Source organism: Pyxicephalus adspersus, chromosome 8 (genome assembly GCF_032062135.1).
Source record: "Pyxicephalus adspersus chromosome 8, UCB_Pads_2.0, whole genome shotgun sequence".
NCBI classification, from domain to species: domain Eukaryota; kingdom Metazoa; phylum Chordata; class Amphibia; order Anura; family Pyxicephalidae; genus Pyxicephalus; species Pyxicephalus adspersus.
In genome coordinates, this window is record NC_092865.1 from 50,452,496 (window position 1) to 50,471,860 (window position 19,365).

Sequence of the window (19,365 nt, forward strand, 5' to 3'; positions counted from 1 at the left end):
AATCCAACATTCTGAGTTGTGTTTAGGGCAATAGGTGTTCTTCAATTAGTGGACCACCAATCTAGACTTCTGTGCTTTTCTATGGAGAGAATACAGCGGGGTGCTGCTTGCTTGTCTTACCCCTTCCCCTCTCCACAAAACAGGATTCACTTTCAGCACTCATTCGTTCATCTGCCACTGAAAGCAATCATCAAGATCATTTCCAGCAACAGTGATCAGACATGTGTAAGTAGAGACACCTGCAGCTAGTGGGCCTGCACCCAAAACCCAGGCTATTCCTAACAGTATGTACTTACCCCAACATAGGAAGGTGCAATGTGTGCCACTGCATGAGGGCCCCTTAACCTTCTCAGTCAACAGGGTTTGGCAGGGAGGGGGGCCAAATGAGTCCTGCACAGAGGCCCACTGTTGGCTACGTCCACCCCTGACCTTTATCCTGCTTATCCTAGGCAAAGTGATTTTAGGGTTTCGCAAACTGGGTAAGTGCCCACGGCCCCCACTTTTCTCCATGGCACAAAATGGCAGGGGTGCAGGGAGCTGGTGTACCCTGGTGCAGGGGTGCTGTCCCTGGAGTAAGCACCCACACTTTAGCAAAGTTAGGTGGATACGTGCTGCCCACTAAAGATTGCAAATGGCATTGAGGCAGGTCAACAACCCCCCTAGCTGCCCCACATGAATTCAGACCCAGTCATATAACCATGGACTCTGTACAGCGCCATGGAAGATGTCGGCACCATAATCATAAATTACCTTTATGTCCACTGATATGTTTATTCCTTACCAGTGTATAATGAGACCATTCTTGTTATTAGATATTATATTACATGTGTCCCTCCTGTGTGCACAGAAATATAACCATCAAACATCTTCATATTGACATTCCGCCCAGAGATTGTATGAGAAGCTCTGTGTCTGCATATTAATGAACCCGGATTAGTCCTCCGAGTAATAACCTGTGCCCCTAATCTTACATGTCTGCATTGCTCCCGGATGGTACCTGATTAAACAAACACACAATGTTTGTTATTAATTAACAAAAACTAATTAGAATTCTTTTTTTTTCATAAGCCTCCTTCCAGACCTCTGAGAACTCTTACGTAAAAAACTTCTTGAAGTATACTTGCATCACCAACCCCAAAGGCAGCCTTTTTGATGGCAGAAGCAAAAGCCTAACGTGGTCCTTGAGGGATTTATAACGACCACAAGAATATCAACTTTGCATTAGTTTTAGATGTGTTCAGAACTTTGAAAGTAGAACAAAGCCACATTTTGTGGGGATACTTAGCTTTAATCAAAGGATTTTGCATTCTGCCACTAGGTGTCTTCAATTTGGTGGCCAGCATCATTCAATCCACTTTCTCTGAGCCCAGGATATTAATATTTTTTTATTATTTTTATTATTAATATTATTTATAATAAACAGTATTTATATAGCACCAAAAATTATGCAGTTCTGTACATTAAATAGGGGTAGCAAATGACACATATATAGACAATGACACAGGAGGAGGGGAGGACCCTGAACAAAAGAGCTTACAATCTCAGAGGTGTCCTTGGTACACTGCAGCCTGAGACTGGTGAGTGAAAGAAGTAGCACAGTTATAAGCTCATCTCTCTGTGGTGAGAATTCTTACCAATAGGTACAAAATTCCTCAAGTACAGAAAGTAACCTACATCTTGATACACCATGCAAACTGATATTCAATATTCCTATCCCCACTGTATAATCTATTGTGTAGATTGGTGTCTGCTATTCTCCTTTGTGTGAGTTCACCTCTGCTATATTTGAGCTGAATGCACCCCAATGTTCTGAACTGTCTTCTTTTCACCTCCTCAGGGGTGGAGCACTCCTCGGGGGTGGATCTTTTGTATCTTTGCTGCATTACCATTATTACCTTGCCCTCTTCCTCTGTGCTTTTTAAAGGCAGTCACGTCAAAATGTCCATCCAGAATCCACAACGTCAGACGGAGTTTGGGTCTAGAAGTTCAACCTATTACTATTTCAGCTTATTTATTGGATGTGGTACCAGGCTACACATTGCCCATGCTGCCATGGCACAGGAAATGCAGAATAAGATAAACAAGATTTCTGGTGAAAGTAACAACTGAATTCCTTGCAAGAAGCATTTCCATTTTCTGTCTTTCTAACCTTCACGCTTTACCAGGACAAGTAAAACATACTCAAAGAAATGAAAGCCGGCTATAAAAAATTCATATTTAAACACTGCATTTTCAATTATTTATATTTTAGTGCCTAAAAGTATTCTTCCTATGTAAACTAAACCGCGACTCATAAAACTGGACGACTCTGTAGTGTTCTTACATTATCAGGAAAATGGCTACTTTGTGGGTTCATTTATCATTATATGCTTTTTTCTTTGAAGGTGTAAATATATTATCTTAAAGTTTAGCTAAAAGGAATTTGGAAATAACTCACATTTTACATCTGTGCTGCACCCTATTTTCATCAATTTATTACAAATTAAATTTTTTGGACAAAATGGGGCCCTAGGCTGGGGCCCAACTGCACAGCGGTCCAGCTCCTTGCACCCTACCATTGAGTCAATTTGGAAAAGGTGCAATTGCCTTGTTTGCCTTACCCTTAAATAAGCTGTGCAACCAGGTCCTGTATTTCTTGAGATCTCGTTGCAGACTAGACCACAGTTGAGTAGTACAGCCTGGTCTAGGACCTCCCCCTACCTTTGATTAAACAATGCAATGGCACATTAATGATGGGTTTTACATGTGCAGAAACAATAACATACATCTTGATCCAACATGCAAGCTGCTGTTCAATGTTCCTATCCACACTGTTTAGTCCATTTTGTAGACTGGTGTTCTCTATTCTTCTTTGTATGATCTAACACTTGTTATATTTGAACTGACTGGACCTCAAGGTTCTGGACTGTTTCTGTCTTTTCAGCACCTCAGGGGTGGTGCATTCCTCAGGGGCGGATCTTTTGTTTCTTTGCTGTGTTACCATTTTTTACCCCGTCCCTTCCCTCCTGTGCAGAATATTTTAAAGGCAGCCAGGTCAAACTGTGAGCCTGTACATTCTGATGGATCATGACTGCTTCAAGCTGATGGCTCTCCAACTAGCCTGGGTCTTAGTGTATAGGAGATTTAGAGGTCTCAAAAGAGATTCTGGAACATTTACAAGCTTACATGATTTATCCAAGTGGATTGAAGAGCAGGTTCTAATAGAAAGGATGCACATCTACCCTAATAACAGAGAGCTAGCACATCTGAGCAAATAAACAAACACAAAGATGAGCAAATAATCTTTTCTGCTTGTGAATTGTCAAAGTGCATCTCATTATCCTTTACCCATGTCAAGGTTATAACCCTAGGGGTACGGAATGCACTCGTATTGTAATGCACCACAATGCACAGTAATGGACCTATGCACTGTAATATAAAAATACATGCAATTTGATGTGTCTTCTTTGTAGCCCCATGGCTGAAGCATCCTCCTATTTTTCACTATCCTTTGCCAAATCCCCTGGAGCAATACATGACAATACATGGGATACATTATATTCATATTTTAAAGTGCCCAGGTCAATTCATATTCTATTATAAAACTGGCCAGCACATTAGCACTCTGACCTTGCAGCAATGGGGTCCCAGGTTGGAATCTCAGCCAGGAAACTATCTCAATGGAGTTTGAATGTTCTCAATGACTTCCCCCCAACTTGGCGTTGGACTATGATAATAGCACATGGCTTTAAGATTGTGAGCTCCTCTGAATTACATGATCAAGGCTCTGTACAGCACTGAGGAAGATGTGAGCTCTAAATAAAAAATGACATCCTACACGGTTCACAAAGAGTGTTTTATCTGAGTTTGTTTCCCCAACCCCAAAGGAAAGGCAATGTATAAATCACAGGTTTGCTTTCCTTTCGAACCTTAGCAAGAAAAAAAATGATAAATGGAATCGCATCGGTTCCTTTGGGCAATATCTTTATCCTCCAAATGTTATGTTATACTTTGAAACTGTTTCCTTTTTTATGCAATTTCTCAAGCGTCTTCAATTTGTTGAGTCTAAAAACGGACTTTGTGCCAAAGTGCGGCGTGTGTGTTTATGAAATATTAGACGGGAAGAATAAACCTGATTAAAGAATCTCGTTGTAGTTTATATTCCGCAGGCTAAATGGGGCTTTGTATAAACCGTTCCTTCATTTATCACCTTGCAATTGTTTGGGTCTTTCCTGGCTTATTTTGGAGGGGAAGAATTATTAAAGGGAACTTGTCATTTACTTTAAAACGTAAACTTGCAATAATGGACCTGATTTATCAATGTTATCCAAGAGTGGAGAAAATCCTGGGTGATCCAGCAAACCTGGAAGGGATCTGGTCCAGGTTTGAAAACATTTGCCAAATGATAGCAATAGAAATCCATTCCAAGTCTGCTGGATCACCAAGGTTCTCCTATGATAATCTATCTTCTCCAGGCTTGGAAAACTTTATTAACTCAAACTCAATGGGTGTACATTTAAAGAAAGGGAAGTACCGGCTACCGACGACCACTTTAATAAAGAAAAATTAGCCACTAGCATAATAAATGCCAACACTTTCAATTGGTTGCATTGTTGTCCTGTGTCCCCCAAATTGCTTCCCCCAAACCTTACAGATCTACAGGACTTCAGCAATGTATATTCTCATTGCCTGTGATGATCATTTGTGATCGAGATGGGGCAAAGTCTGGCATCTGGACAGCTATAACCGCCATACTGGATCATTAATGACCAACAGGTAATGACTGCTATTGATTTCCTATGGGGAGGATGCAGCGGAGTGCCTCCATAGAACAGAACAGCACTTGTTCAATCCACTATTATTGAAAACAATTGTTCCAGCAACATCAGAATGAACTTGCGCTGTACAAGTATTGTGATTGTGCATGTGGCTTAGGTCTAGGGAAATTAAAACGCACATATTAAAAAGAGCTCAGCTTTTAGTTTAAAGTACTCCAGGCAAACACTGAAAAACACATATACCTGCCATAGGATTTTTTTTTCTGTCCATCAATTGCTGACATCTGCCCAGCTCTGCAAAGCAGCACAGCCCTGCTTTGCCTTATGGCATCTTATCTTTTCTGCTGCAGTTTTGCATTCATTTACCATTCCCCTTCTCTTTCACTGGAAGCAGCAGCACACTACTGCATCCCTGATACTCGGCTTTACCCTCCTATCAGCAAGCACCTTGCACTGCAAAACTCTCAGTTGTGCTGCTACCATGTCAGATAAGATTCTACATTGCTCCTTTTAAACAAATACATTTAATTTTGAGTCAGTAATTACAGATCTGCGTTTGTGGAATTGTATAGTTTCGCTTTAATTTTAGCAGTAAACCAGTTTGGGTGTTTTTTGGCTGCACCTCAAACACCGGTGTAACAGGTAAAAGGACGATACGTGTTTTTGCAACTTCATGAATCATCAGGCACCTTGTGCTTCGGACTGAAACTATGATTGATGAAAGTTTACAACGCCATTTAAAAAGAATGGTGATCTGGGATTCATGTGGAGTTCTCCACTTTTGAAAACCCGACCACTTTTGTAATGCCAGATTTATAGCGAGAATGTTCTGTTTCTTGGCAACCAGGATTTTCAAAGAAAGTAAATGCCTGTTCTGTATTATACTAATATGGCAATTAGAAGCCCCATTCATTTGAATAGAGTAACCATCCGCCATATTTGGATGTATCGTACACAACCCATTCACTTTCAATATGCCGGTGTTTTGTTGTAATTGCTGCATTTGAAACAAACACTGTGATCTGCATTATTTCCTATGTGGATCAATGTTATAAAAGTGGTTATTCTATATAATGGTGATCAGGTCTGATCGCAACTTTACGAACGTTAGTAAATATTAGGTAATAAGCATTCAATTATACCATGCTATTCAAATATTAAAGTGGCAGCCGATCTCCACCACTTGAAAGCAGCGATTTCAATAGATCTTATTATATATAGCCCCATTTCTGGCGATCTGCCGGGTCACAGGGTTTATAAATCTGTCCTTATGTACTTGTTGAAGTTGTCCTGTGAACTCTCACATGTCTTCAGTGTCAAGCAGAGAGTTATATGGGGACTGGTGACACAGCCGGTCCCATTTCCCTCCCCTGTGACTCTATTTATATCCCAGCTTTGGCTGAGGTTGGCCTCCATATCAGCAACCTCAGGAGCGCGACTGGTCTACTCCAGCCCCCAAAAAGACGCCCTTTTCCCATGGTGACACAACAGGTACATTGAGCTTGGTTTCTGTACACACACACAATGCAAAACAATGCACATGAAATACCGCCAGCCATGGGAACTGTACCCGATAGACCGGGGGAACCAGTTTATAGCTACGGCTTCGACTCTTGCCTAATATTAAATTTCATGCTGCATTTAATTAGGATTTCTGAAGAACAGCTTAAATCGTACACCAAAATTGCCAAAAATGATGCCATAGTATACCAATAGCAGAGTTTGTTCTGGGTCCCCCCTGTAATATAGATTTAGTTTCTGATAATTCTTAGACATTCTGTGCAGCAAAAATGACAATTACAGGGTGAGCATAAACCGTATAACAGATGTTATTCATGTGGTTTCAACTTTTTTTTTTTCCCCAAAGAAAGAAACATTTACTGCTTGAAAAGTGTTAGCTGCAGCTGGGCTTTATTTTGTTGCTCATCTATTTATAACTACTTATCCATCCACACTGAGATAAGAATATGGCTATGTTGTCACCCTATTACAAGAAGTAAAAAATAACAAATGTGTTGGTGAGTTTAACAAGTAATAAATCTTTATTAAAGGGGCTGGGGGTGTTGGGAGACAGAATTGCTCAGAAAAACACAAACTGCTTTCTTATTTTGCCCAGTTTATGGTATCCCCCAATCATTCCTCATTTGCTGCTGTTATTCACATAGTTAGTAACCCGTATTATCATATTTCTATTTATGTACTGACTGCATGTATATGCTGAGATCCTAAATACCGGTAGATGGAAAGCCAATCACTAAAATCTCACAAAAGCCTTAACATATCAAGGAAGGTATCAGAAAGTTATTTTTTCCATCTTTACAGCTTTCATTAAAAAAAAGCACTTGTGTTGTCATGTGTACTCGACATGGCACATATTGCACTGAGATTGTCAACTGAGGTCACAATCAGGAAGCTGATTTAGAGCAATGATCTTCACCTTTTGCTCAGCTTTACCCCCCATCACCACTACGGGGAATAAATATTCATGTTGTCTATAGAATGATGAATAAGGTCATATTTAAGTTTATTCCTCAGGCCTGTAGGCTTCCTTCTCATTGAGCAATCAGTCCCTGCAACCTCATCACTTTGCTGGTCAACCAATTGCAGCTCTCTGACAGCATCATGTACAACGCAGGACCAGCAATCCAGTATTGTACATGATGACAACTGTACATCCACCCAGATCTCAAGAACATGAGCGAGAGAGGACATCAGCTGCTGATCAATGAATAATGTAAAAAAAAAAATCACCACGCTCATCATAGTCAAAACAACAGTTGAAACTATTTAGTCTAGAACAGGAGGGTGCTGCATCAGTACTTACATCAGCCCATAGTACAGCTTTAATTATTACCTGGTGATTCTGCCATTGTAGAGACACGTACAATTGTAGGGTGAGAACACTCTGTTCCTGTCTCTCATGTATTGTGGCCCTGTTACCTACACCCCCCATGGAAAGGAAAATCACATGTATTCAAAAAGAGTGTGAATTAACTTTTAATCAATTCATACATTTTTAACATTTCCAATGTGAAAAATGTGCAAATTTGAAGTGAAACCCAAGGCAATGTCTGAAAGGAAGGGAAGAATGAAGAAATAAGTAAGGATGAAAGAATCACTGACAGTGAAGTGGAGTAAGGAAAAAAAGAACAAAAAAGGTAGAAGGGAAGAATCCAGGTGAGAGGAAGAAAGAAAGAAAGAAAGAAAGAAAGAAGAAGTGAGTGAGAGAGAATAAAAAATGAAAGAAGGGAAGAATCAAGTTGAGAGTAACATAATGTAGGAAAATGTAAGTGGTCCTAAAGTGATAGAGAAGAAAGGGAATGTGTGGAAGGGCAAGCAATGAGCTTTAACACTACAAAGGAGGTATCTGAGTTTGATTGGGGAAAAAAGTGTCACCATTTTGCCAAATGTCTTGGCAAAAATATCTTTAGAATCTTCAAGGCAAACTTGTTGAGTGTGATAGTCCAGGGAGGATCGGTAAAGATTCCTTGGATCACAAAGCCTGGCTTCAGTCTGACCTTTTTGTCCTTTACCTTTTTTTAAATAGGGCAAGAAAATGTGAATCCCATAGAAGTCCTGGAAATGAGATGAAATGTCCCCAACAGGATTTTTATTGCAGACATCACTCACTGAGACTTTGCTTGAAGAGACTCAATTTAATTGGCCTGCAATTAAGACTTGACTCGAGCTCTGGAACATAATTAGAGATGTAGTTATGGTGATTTACCCATTCCTCCCGGGGCACAGCCCTATCATATTTTATTAACTAATCTCTGTTATTTTAATAACAAAGAGACCGAGTGAAATGACTTCCGAGACTGAAAAGTGCTGAGAGCTTGCCAGTTCATGGAAAAATCGGAGACTTTGTGATGTTTAAAGATGAACTCTGGAATAAGCAAATGTTATCTCAGTACGAGAGCTATGTATGTTCTTACCTAAATCTTTGAGTAGTTTGTATTTCTTCCAGTTCTTCCTGTGCAGTAATCCAATGACTTTGCCCCTGTGCCAAAGACTTTGCCCCTGTGCAGGAACTTCCTGTAATACAGACCATTCACTGTTGCTCTCTCTCATTGTGCAGGGTCACTGGTCTTGTCTCCACCCCCTGCTGTAGTTTGCTGCAGGCAGTCTGTAGTGGGTGGGGTTTTGGGCCCCTCCCTCAGCTCTGCTGTCTGCACAGGCTATATACAGCACAGTGATCGTGTCACTGCAATGCAATTCAGTGCTATTGTGGCAATTACAAAATATATGTAAATGTAAGTTTGCATTCCCTGAGTACCACAATCAACCGGCACTCAAAAGTAGGAATAAAATGCCCTTAGCTTTAGTATTTATTTCAACAAAATACAGTTCACAGCACCAAGTGGCATTTTAAAATAATCAATCACTATTAAATTCCAAGAATCCCGATACAAGAGTGTCCCCCATTCTACCAACTGGCTGGTTGGCTGTTGGCCTACCAACTGGGCCATAGATTCAGGTTCTGCCTTGCACCAAAAGTGGGCTCCTTATCCCTGTGCACATTTTTAAAGGTTATCAACATCCATTCATGTAAAAGGGACAATATTAGGTCCACTTGGTCAGATCTGGAGACCTCCCTGGTCCCCCAGTATTTTCCCACCTTATCCTGAGCTAGGGTTCTTACGCCGCTGCTTCCTAAGCATATGGGTCTCATGTAGCATTTTAGGTTGCTTTGCAGATTGCTGCTTGAGCTACGTGCGAGGCTGTACCACACCTGGCCTCAGGATCCATCACCAATCTGAACTTAATATCTATTTCTAGAGCAAATCCATTTCCTTTCATCATGATCAGCCAGGTGCTCTAGAGACAGGGGTCTTGTGTGGCCCATGGCTTGTTTGGCCCATGGAGTCCTTCCAAAACGCTCTGCCACAAATACAAATACCTGCCAACATACACAGGCCTTGTAACCCTGCAAATACCCTCTATACCTGGCTTCCCACTCTGCCTTCTGGATATTAAAAGGTTGGCAGAAACTATTCTGCACAATTGTGTAATCAGGGCAGTAATTACAGCAAATATTGTCAAGCCAAGCAGCGCTTGGTAGCGTTTCCAAGTCATTACTGGGGTGTGTTTAGAAATATCCGGCACAGAAAAACCCTGGCTATAGACCGTCACCTTGCTACAAAGTTACTGTTAATTAAGTTGGTGTCTGATCGATGGGGACTCATCATCTTGCCACAACATCATTCAGATACATATTTTTTAAAATTACACTATTATTGTATATTGTGAAACATCAGAAGCCTATTTATGAAGAATAGTTATTGAAAGGTCCACTTTCACAGCTGAAGGGCAAATCAGCTGTGTGCTGGAGCTTCCAAGCCCAGAGATCTGAATGAGCCCTAAATAAGGTATACTGTATACCATACACAAGTATGTAGTAAATGTTCTTTATGTGGTTAGAACAATAGATATTTAGGAAGTTGAATTGCAATCTTGCCTGCTTTACCAGCCAATTAAGGGCTGAGTTAAAAGTCATCCAAAGCCATTTTTTTTGGAAATTTGAATGAACAAAAGTTAAAACCACTGTGAAGTTTTTGTTGCCATCTGTGGCATCTTTGGGGCAACGAAAGTAGAAGTAAATCTCTTCAAAGTTATGGAATTTTTTTCCACTGGAAAATTTCCATTGCTATTCTATTCATAACTACAAATTGTTAATTTTTCTCATTTTGAAAGTGGTCATATACTGGTCCATATTTTTAGTAGATTAGACATTAGATTTGATTAAAAATACACTGAATCTAGTGTAAATCGTTGAAAAGCTAGGTCATTTTCTAGGGCTAGGGGATTTCTGGTTAAGGTTTGATTCAAATATTGATCAAACATTGATAATGGTCATTGATTGCCCTCTTACATACCTGTGATCTCCAACATGCTAGAGTGCTCACCCCTACAACTAGTAGCCAATAGGACAATGGAGATTGTATATATATATATATATATATATATATATATATATATATATATATATACCCTACCCTTATTGCTACTTTTGGCAGGGTCCACAATGTAAATCTGTTGGCTCTAAACCAAATTTTTAAAATTTGTCAATTTGCAATCGTAGCTAAACGATGTGTCCTTCAATTACTCCATTTAAATAAATAGAATTTCAGATTGCCAATTTTGGTTAAAATGTTACAGTGATTATTCACTGAAAAGTAGCAATTAGAGTAAGTCAAACAAAGAAGTATCAATTTATTATCTGTTTGCCAATTCTTTATAAAAAGTCCCCCCATTTTCTCTATCTTAATTAGACCACAAGTATCTGCGTTTGGTTGGTTGACCTCATGACACTTCCTAGGGTATAGACATGAACTCCCTTACCCCATCAAAATCTATTAATTCCCTATTGGCTAGCCTAAGGTAAATGTCCCTTTTATTAGGAAAGCTCTGCTTTAACTCAGCCATTGTCACGGCCATTACTGCGTATTGCTGTACAAACTTTTATCCAGGGGAGGAGAGAAAGGCCCAGAGGGTTCATTAAACTGAACTTATGAGACGTACAATCGACATTATAACGCTGATGACATGAAAGAAGAGAGGAAAACATTTCTGCAGGATCTGCCCGGATGCACTTTAGAAAAGCAGAAACAAGAGGAGAAAATAATCAAGACTCGTGGGACTTAGTTAAGTGTTGAAAATTGTTTAAAAAAAAAAAAAAAAAAGGTTTATTAGTCTGTTTCCACATTAAGATTCTGGCAGCTTTTGCTGCCAAAGGAGAAAAATAATTTCTTATCTGCATATTTCAGGTGCCTTAATTTGGTAAAAACTGAAAATTGGATCTTGGGGTGGCTTTAGCACTTCGTAGTATTGCTTATAGTGAACATTGACTTTACAAAAATGTACATAAATGCCTGATGTGTCACAATATACAGCAATAATATTATTGTTTAGGGAAGATTCACCAATAATCATTAAAAATCTATTCTTGAATACCAGTCCAGTAACTTTACCTAGGGTAAGATGTTATCATGTGTCTGCTGCAGGAAGGAGGAAGTATTTTCCCACTCTCCCATCTGCAAGTGATTAGAATACATCATTGTAACCCTGTAGAAAGTCACAAGGTGGGAGGCTCAAGAGGTTCTCAGATATTTGTGCACATGACCAACTTATACAACAGTATCATTTATATTCTAGCATCCCAGTCAATGAACTACCTGGTGAGCCTAGATGATGTCTGGATGAATTTGGGGCAGTGCAGCTGGAAAGCAGAAGAAAGAATTTTGGGCAGTGGTGTGATTCCTATGAATCTTTGATACATAAAAAGCAAACATTCCAATGTTAAATCCACTTTATAGATGTTCCATTATTTAGCTATAAATCCTCTATAAATTGCATGTTGTAGGAAGTATGGGATCAAAAGCTTCGTCTTGCTTCAACATGCTGGGTGAGGTCTTCTATTGAAGATTACAATGGGTTTAGTTAGGTGGCTTCCAGGTTTAGAAGGGAATTACAGGGTCCTCAATTGGGATTGAAAAGTTGTGGGAAAACAAAACAAATAAGGTTTGCCGAATAACCAGCAGCTCTTTGCCTGGGCTCAGTTTAAGAAGAATTTGGATTACTAGGTCATTAAACTCTGGAGTGGATGAGCTTTTAGTTAATGGCCAGGCTACAGCAACTATTTTGGCACTTAATAGTTCCTGAAATGTCTTTGATTTCTATCATGAGATAAATATTTGTAGGAAGAAGAGTAAGGAAGGAATAAATACAAATTATTATTTTATGTTTTTTTTTCCAGCTGGTTGCCGGATCTTTCAATACCTGAAATTTGCCCTTGGAAAGTTCTGATATAATAGATATGGAGTCGGAAATGACCAGTAAAAAGAAGCACCAACATGGCAGTAACCTCCTTGAACATATCAACAGGATGCGTGAGTCCTCCGAGCTCATTGATATTGTGCTGGTGGCAGAAGGACACAGATTTCCATGTCATCGGGTCGTATTGGCTTCCTTCAGCCCTTATTTTAGGGCGATGTTCACCTGCGGCTTGGTGGAATGTAACCAGACTGAGGTCACCCTTCATGATATCACTGCTGGCAGTGTCTCTATTATCTTAGAATACATGTATACCTCCCAACTCTACATAAACAATCTTACTGTCCAAGGGTTGGCCACTGCAGCCTACTTCATGCAGATGGATGACATTTTCAGGATGTGCCAAAACTACATGATGGACCACATGGATGCCTCAAACTGCCTTGGAGTGTATTACTTTGCTAAGCAGATCAGTGCAGATGACTTAGAGACAAGGTCCAAGAAATATTTATACCAGCATTTTACTGAGGTAGGCCTACACGAGGAGATACTAGAGGTTGACTTTCATCAGCTGATGACCATGATCATGTCTGATGACCTCAATGTTTCTCGCGAGGAGAGCATCTTGGATCTCGTTCTGCGATGGGTAAACCATGACAAAAACGTACGATCTGAGCACCTTATAGATCTCCTAAAACAAGTTCGATTACAGCTCGTCAATCCATCTTTTCTTCGAGAAGCTAGGAAGAGGAACACCTTGCTCTTGTGCAATGCTCTGTGCTATGATATGGTGGAACAGGCTTTGGAAACCATTGAAAAATCAACCCAGGTTTCTTTGAGTCTTCGGTATGGAATGGAGACCACAAGCCTTCTTCTTTGCCTGGGTAACAATGCCTCAGGGATCAGGTCAAAATATGGAAATTATGGGGAAGCTAGCTTCTGTTTTGCTCCAACAACAAGAAGGATCTGTTACATTCCCTCACCAAAACAAGGAGAGGCTTTGGGCTTGGTCTCCGCTGGAGTGGTCACTGAAAACAATGATATAATTTTGGCCGGTGAAGCAACAGCTGTTAGACTAGCCAGACAGAAGGAAAGGCGCGTTGAACTTTGCAGGTCAGTCAGTTTCCGATGTGTTATAACTATACAAGAACACTTAAAATATAAGTATCTAAAACCTTGTTTTTGCAGTCTGTAAGACCTAGAGTCACGACAACAGTAGGTGGAAACCTTTATCCAAGTGCTGAAATGAATAAAAGGCACAACCAGGAGTGGAGCATATGGGATAATGTACTTGAGCCTCGTAGAGACGTCTGATGGACGTCAGAGGATTGTCGCTGGAAATTATGTGATCAGTTCTGGTGACAGATAAATAAAGAAGTGCAGTATAAACCGTACACAAAGTGGGTATAGTGTTGTGAAAACCCCAGACAAGTGTCAGGGCTGGCAATGAAAACTCCTCAGACATAAGCCCCCGCTAATGTCAGCAATGTTGCAATATTATCCCCCTGCCATAATCCCACTAAGTGCAGTGCCAACAACCCCCCCCATTAATAACCTCCAGTCCTCAGCAATAGCCCTCAAGCCTTATCATTAATCTCTTGGCCCTGGAAATAACTCCCAGGCTGTCCCAAGGCAAGAAAGTAACCCCTAGTCCAGCCAGCATTATTACACCATCCCCAAATATTGCCCTAGCTAGGCAAATACCTCCAGTCCACAATAATGGGACATTATCATACGTTTGTAAATAGCTTATTATCCATGCATACCTGGTCACATTCTCTGTACCTTCTTCTCACATCCTCTTCTGCTCTTTTGGTCAGGACAGCTCCCAAGTCAATGTTTTGTTCCGTCCATTATTATTTAGCAAATGTTTTCAATCCTGAACCAGATCCATTAGAGATTTGTTGGATCACCCAGGTTCACCCATGATCGTCCATCTTCTCCAGTCTTGGAGAGCTTTGATAAAATCAGGTCCATTTTGCCAATGACAAGTGAGCAACAAGGGCCACTGAAGGAGGCCATATGGTCTAATACAACTGCCTTAAAAGCCTCAATCTTTAGCTGCTCCTGGACCGGGACAAAAGACCATAAACATCGATCCTTATACATGAGGCCAATTTTTTTTTTCACTGTATGTCTTTTAAACATCTGGATTGTCTAGGGATGTTTGTAATATACAAATCTAAATCTTCCTGTTGGAGCTGACTTACTACAGGCAAGATAATTAAAATAGGACATAAAACAGGTACAAATATCAATAAAATAAGAGATTTGGATGGTTAAAAAACTCCCCGGTTGAAAATAATAAAGACAATGGTTATTTGTACTCTGTAATGTGCTGTGTAATATGTCAGCGCCATATAAATAAAGGGAATAGATGACTTAATTATATGTATATTCGTGTTTTATAGCAAACATTACAGTTTTCATTTTTTTAATGAAATGAGAATTATCAGTCTAATATTCATGATCCTGAGTAATGAGCCTTGGCGTGCAGTATACCAGAGCAATTAAACCACCTTCAGATTTTATGAGCGTTACTAAGTAGGAGATATAATACATTGCAATTCAGCAGTAGCTGAATTTTAAAGCTGCACTCCAGGAAGCAAATATGGTCTAAAAACAAGAAGTATGTGTATCTATCTAAAATCTATCTGGTGGAAGAAGTATGTGTATTTTTGAAACTTAAGGTGCTTTATTTATTTCTTCCAAATCCTTGGAGTACTCCAACAAGAAACCTACCTTTGGTGCAGGAGCTTCTTGTAGTAAAGACCGGTCACTGCTGTTCTTTCTTCTTGTGTAGGGTGACTGGTCTTGTATCCGCCCCCGCCAGTAATTTTTTGCATGTAGGAGGACCTTCCTATCTCTACCCACAGCTCTCGAATTTTTGCTTGCGTATGATATTTAACAACTGCTGAACTTTCTAAATATTCTAGACCAGTTTTTCTCAACCTTTCGACCATGGGGAAACCCTTAAAAGAACTTTCAGGGAACCCCTTCTATCATTACTATATCCACAGATCAAAGTATATTAGTGTGGTGGTCAGTGGGAAGATTGCCTCATATTGCTGGAAGGATGTCACCAGAAAGCCAAAAAGATCATTGGTGTCACCTAAACTGACCTGAGAGATCCTAGCAACCTCTGGAGAAACCCTGGTTAATAAACACTGGCCAACAGACGATAATTATGCTGTTGGGTGGAATTCCATTAAATGTAGTGGTTAGTTTCGTTTCCAAATATTGTTTTGGATGCCCATAGGGTTTAGCCTATTGCCCAATGCAACTTGGCTGCAACTTCACATTTAGTCATTGGAGAGAAGAATGAGATCAGAGTTGGCAGAAACTATAGGCACTGCTTAATACAATGAGTAATAATGGTGATACTCTTGAGACTAACCATGTGGGATTTATAGACATGGGATTATATGTCACCTATTCTGACCATAGATTGGGCAACAGCCTTTAATGTCTATCCCAGGCTTAGTTTCCCACAGCCTACAATTACCTTGAGCTATATCACTGATTTATATAACATTATATATCCCCCTGCACTTTAAATAGAAAAGCAAACTAGTTTAATCAGACTCCACCCCTGAGGAGCTTTAAATCCCCATTACAGCCATACACACATGCCCAGACCATTTTTAGGAGGAAGCCAATAATCTGTTGAATGCACAGAATTAAAATGAAATCAACAGCTGTTCCTGTTACCAGGATTAAATGTATTGTTAAAAGTTATAATACATATGCCCATTTGTGACAAGCTTTTCATTGTCCAGGTATCACAACCGAGGCAGTTACTGCTGGGAAAAGCTGTGCAGCGCAGATTACAGAGAATTGTACGCTCTCGGCAGTGCTCACAATGACCTCTATTTGATCGGAGGACAAATGAAGCACAAAAACCGATATGTCGTCACCAACTGTGTAGACAAATACTTGGCTGAGAACGGAAGCTGGAGAAGCGTGTCACCATTGCCGATTCCTTTGGCTTGCCATGCTGTGGTCACCCTCAACAACAAGCTTTATGTCATGGGCGGCTGGACCCCACAGGTTGGTAGAAAGCAAAAGCTTGTATATGGAAAATGGTAAAGGGGCTCCATTTATTTAAAACAGAATCTGACATTCTCCCAAACATTCCCTGGTGTGAATTAATTACTGCCATTGAAACACATGGACCTGGAAGATTTCCACTAGGGTATGTTTGAGGGAATGTCTGATTTCTGGTTTTATAAATAGAGCCCTATAAATTTTAGTTTTCGAAAAAGTAAGAAAAAACCAACCCTTTCTAAGTATTTTTCAGGGCATGCTTTGGTATATATAGCATTTTTAGATGATCTTTATAACACTATGCAAGAGATTAAGGGCCCTTTCACACCCAAGGTGTGAAACTTTACAGTTGGCTGTTCTGGGGCAAAGTTCTGCTGTACAAACTGCATTGCAGGTAACCAGATTTGCACGTGGCTATGGCTGCAACACGATTCCCTAAATAGCAACTGCATAACCAAAAATGTGCCGCAATCTGCTGCAGCTAGGTGCAAAAAAATGGTTCCCATCTGCACTAATACTCTTGAAAAGGAGCTGATGGGACTGTGGACGAGCCCGGAGGAGAACACTGGGTCTGAAATGGCCCTAGTTGTATCACAATCTGCACTGTACTGTATCTGTCATGTATCTGCACTGTATCAGTCCCTAAATGCCAGCGGTGGATTATAAAACTTGCAAAGTTTACCTATAAACAAAGAAATCCATTGTTTTTGTACCCACGAATTTCTTTGTTTATAAACTTTGCATGTTTTTTGGTCTATTTACAAAGCAGTAAATCTGACGTTCACCGAAAAATTCCCTGGTGGAGAATGTTCCAGGCCAGATATTCTTCACCAAAGAGGGGTTGGTAAATGCCACATTTCTGCCTTATAAATAGACCGGTAAGGTTACGTTCACACTGGCCATGAGGTTGCAGTGTGGTTATGGCTTCCTTATGCCAGGGAAACCCCGCCTCTGGGACGCAGCACATGTACCTTCTTCCGGCGTCAGCCCCATAGTGAATGAATAAGGGTGGCAAGGAGCGGTACCAGGACCAATATTACTCACTGCTGCCACATGTCAAATATGTAGGCACTGGTTGTTCAGAAACAAGCAATGCAATGTGAGTGACCAAGGTGCCAGACACTGGTATCCGTGTAGGATAACTCAATTCTGAAGCAGTTCTGAACCAGCAGTTGATCAGAACCTCTTCTAGCTAACTTCACATTTATAAAATCAAACAGGTTCACTTTTGTTCCTCTTTTTTAAAATGACAAATAGAAATGTTCTGTTTACTAGCCGGTGCTGCGTTATGGAATGTGATGCTGAGCACAGTACATCATTGCATTTTTTTTAAATTCAGCATTCCAGTTCAACCTGATTTATGAAGAGTTTGCACATTTGTTATAAAGATCCTGTTTACCTTGAAGACGTCATGCCCTGCTGGTTGGGAGTTCTCTTATACTGTACAGAGCATGTGAATACACGCTGTCCCTTTATCATATGTACAACGGTGACAGAGCCTATAAATTACATTGGTGCAGATCCTGAAAGTCTGCAAACAGGAAGATTTATTCAGGCATGCTGGAAGGGAAAGTCTGGAGTTTCCTCTTATGCTACATGTCAGTGCTGCTGATTTTTTGCCGTCTCTTTGCTGACAGTCTGTGCCCATATGCACTCCAGTAATGGCTGCCTGGCATTTCCAAAGCCCTGTACAGATCTCAGGTCTTTCATGATCATTTCCAGGTTGTTTGACAGGAGAATGAATAAGCTCTGAAGTCACAGTGTCATTCTGTTCTATGGCAAGAAAAGGAATGGATTTCCTAAACATCATTCGCTATTTGTTAGCAGATGTTTTAATCCTGGACCAGATCTATTCCAGGTTTGCTGGATCACCCAGCTTCACTGAAGAAAGTGTATCCTGTCCAGCCTTGGAGAGCTTAATTAATTCAGGCCCATTGACAGAGGGTTGTCACCCTATAATAGGAAGTGATTAAACAAGGACACTCATGGCAGGAATATGTGGAAATACTTTCATAAAAAAAGCTGCAGATTTTAAATAATAAATTGCATGACTGGGGTAGTTCAGACCTTCGGCCCTCTCTTCCATTACCCTTCTTTTACTCCAAACAACCACCCAAAAACTTACCAGCTATTACTCCCCCCTTTTTCCCCCCTTTTTCCCCCCAAAACACACTGACATCTACTGGACCTAAAATGGCAAGCAGCCATTTTTAACAAATAAATAAAACCATTTTAAAAATAATAAACAAGAACAATAAATAACTATATATATATAACAATAAATATACCCAACGTTCAAATAACATAAACAAACATAATTTGTACATACATTTGCATATAAACTTTACATAGAATTAACATACAAATTATCCTATCAATTAACATATACCATACCATATCCAACCTTCTTTAACCAATTATAAAAGTATCAACATATATAACCCCCCCAGTTAAATACCAGTGTCCCATTTCCCCCCACTTACAACTATCATCCTATTTAATCCCTCTATTCTCCTCCCTCTTCACTTCCCACCCGACCCCCAGCCAACTCCACCCCAACCTCAACTAATCCAACTTAAAGAGAAACTAAACTCGAAACGGCCCAAAAAAAAAATACACTTACCATAAATACCGCAGTCCGATCCATCCGGAGGTGTCTTCTCGGCATCTGTCCCGGAGCCCACGCTATGGGCGCTGCTTCTTCTCCTCTTCTTCCTGGTTTTTCATCCTACGTAACTCGACCCAAGCGTGGGATCAGGTGACGTAGGATGAAAAATAAATTTGCTGA

General features: G+C 40.2%; 1 protein-coding gene across 3 annotated transcripts in view; it reads left to right on the forward strand.

Moving 5' to 3' along the window:
* KBTBD12 (kelch repeat and BTB domain containing 12) overlaps positions 1 to 19,365 on the forward strand; it is a 60,584-nt gene that overhangs the window by 4,942 nt on the left and 36,277 nt on the right. For 2 of the 3 annotated variants that reach the window (XM_072420547.1, XM_072420549.1), the window contains exons 1-3: positions 6,177 to 6,248; positions 12,514 to 13,643; positions 16,310 to 16,580. In XM_072420547.1, coding sequence (XP_072276648.1) covers positions 12,574 to 13,643; positions 16,310 to 16,580 — 1,341 coding nt within the window. In that variant the 5' untranslated portion in view covers positions 6,177 to 6,248; positions 12,514 to 12,573. Of the gene's footprint in view, positions 1 to 6,176; positions 6,249 to 12,513; positions 13,644 to 16,309; positions 16,581 to 19,365 lie in introns of those variants that run through there. The other variant, XM_072420548.1, reaches the window with a different exon arrangement.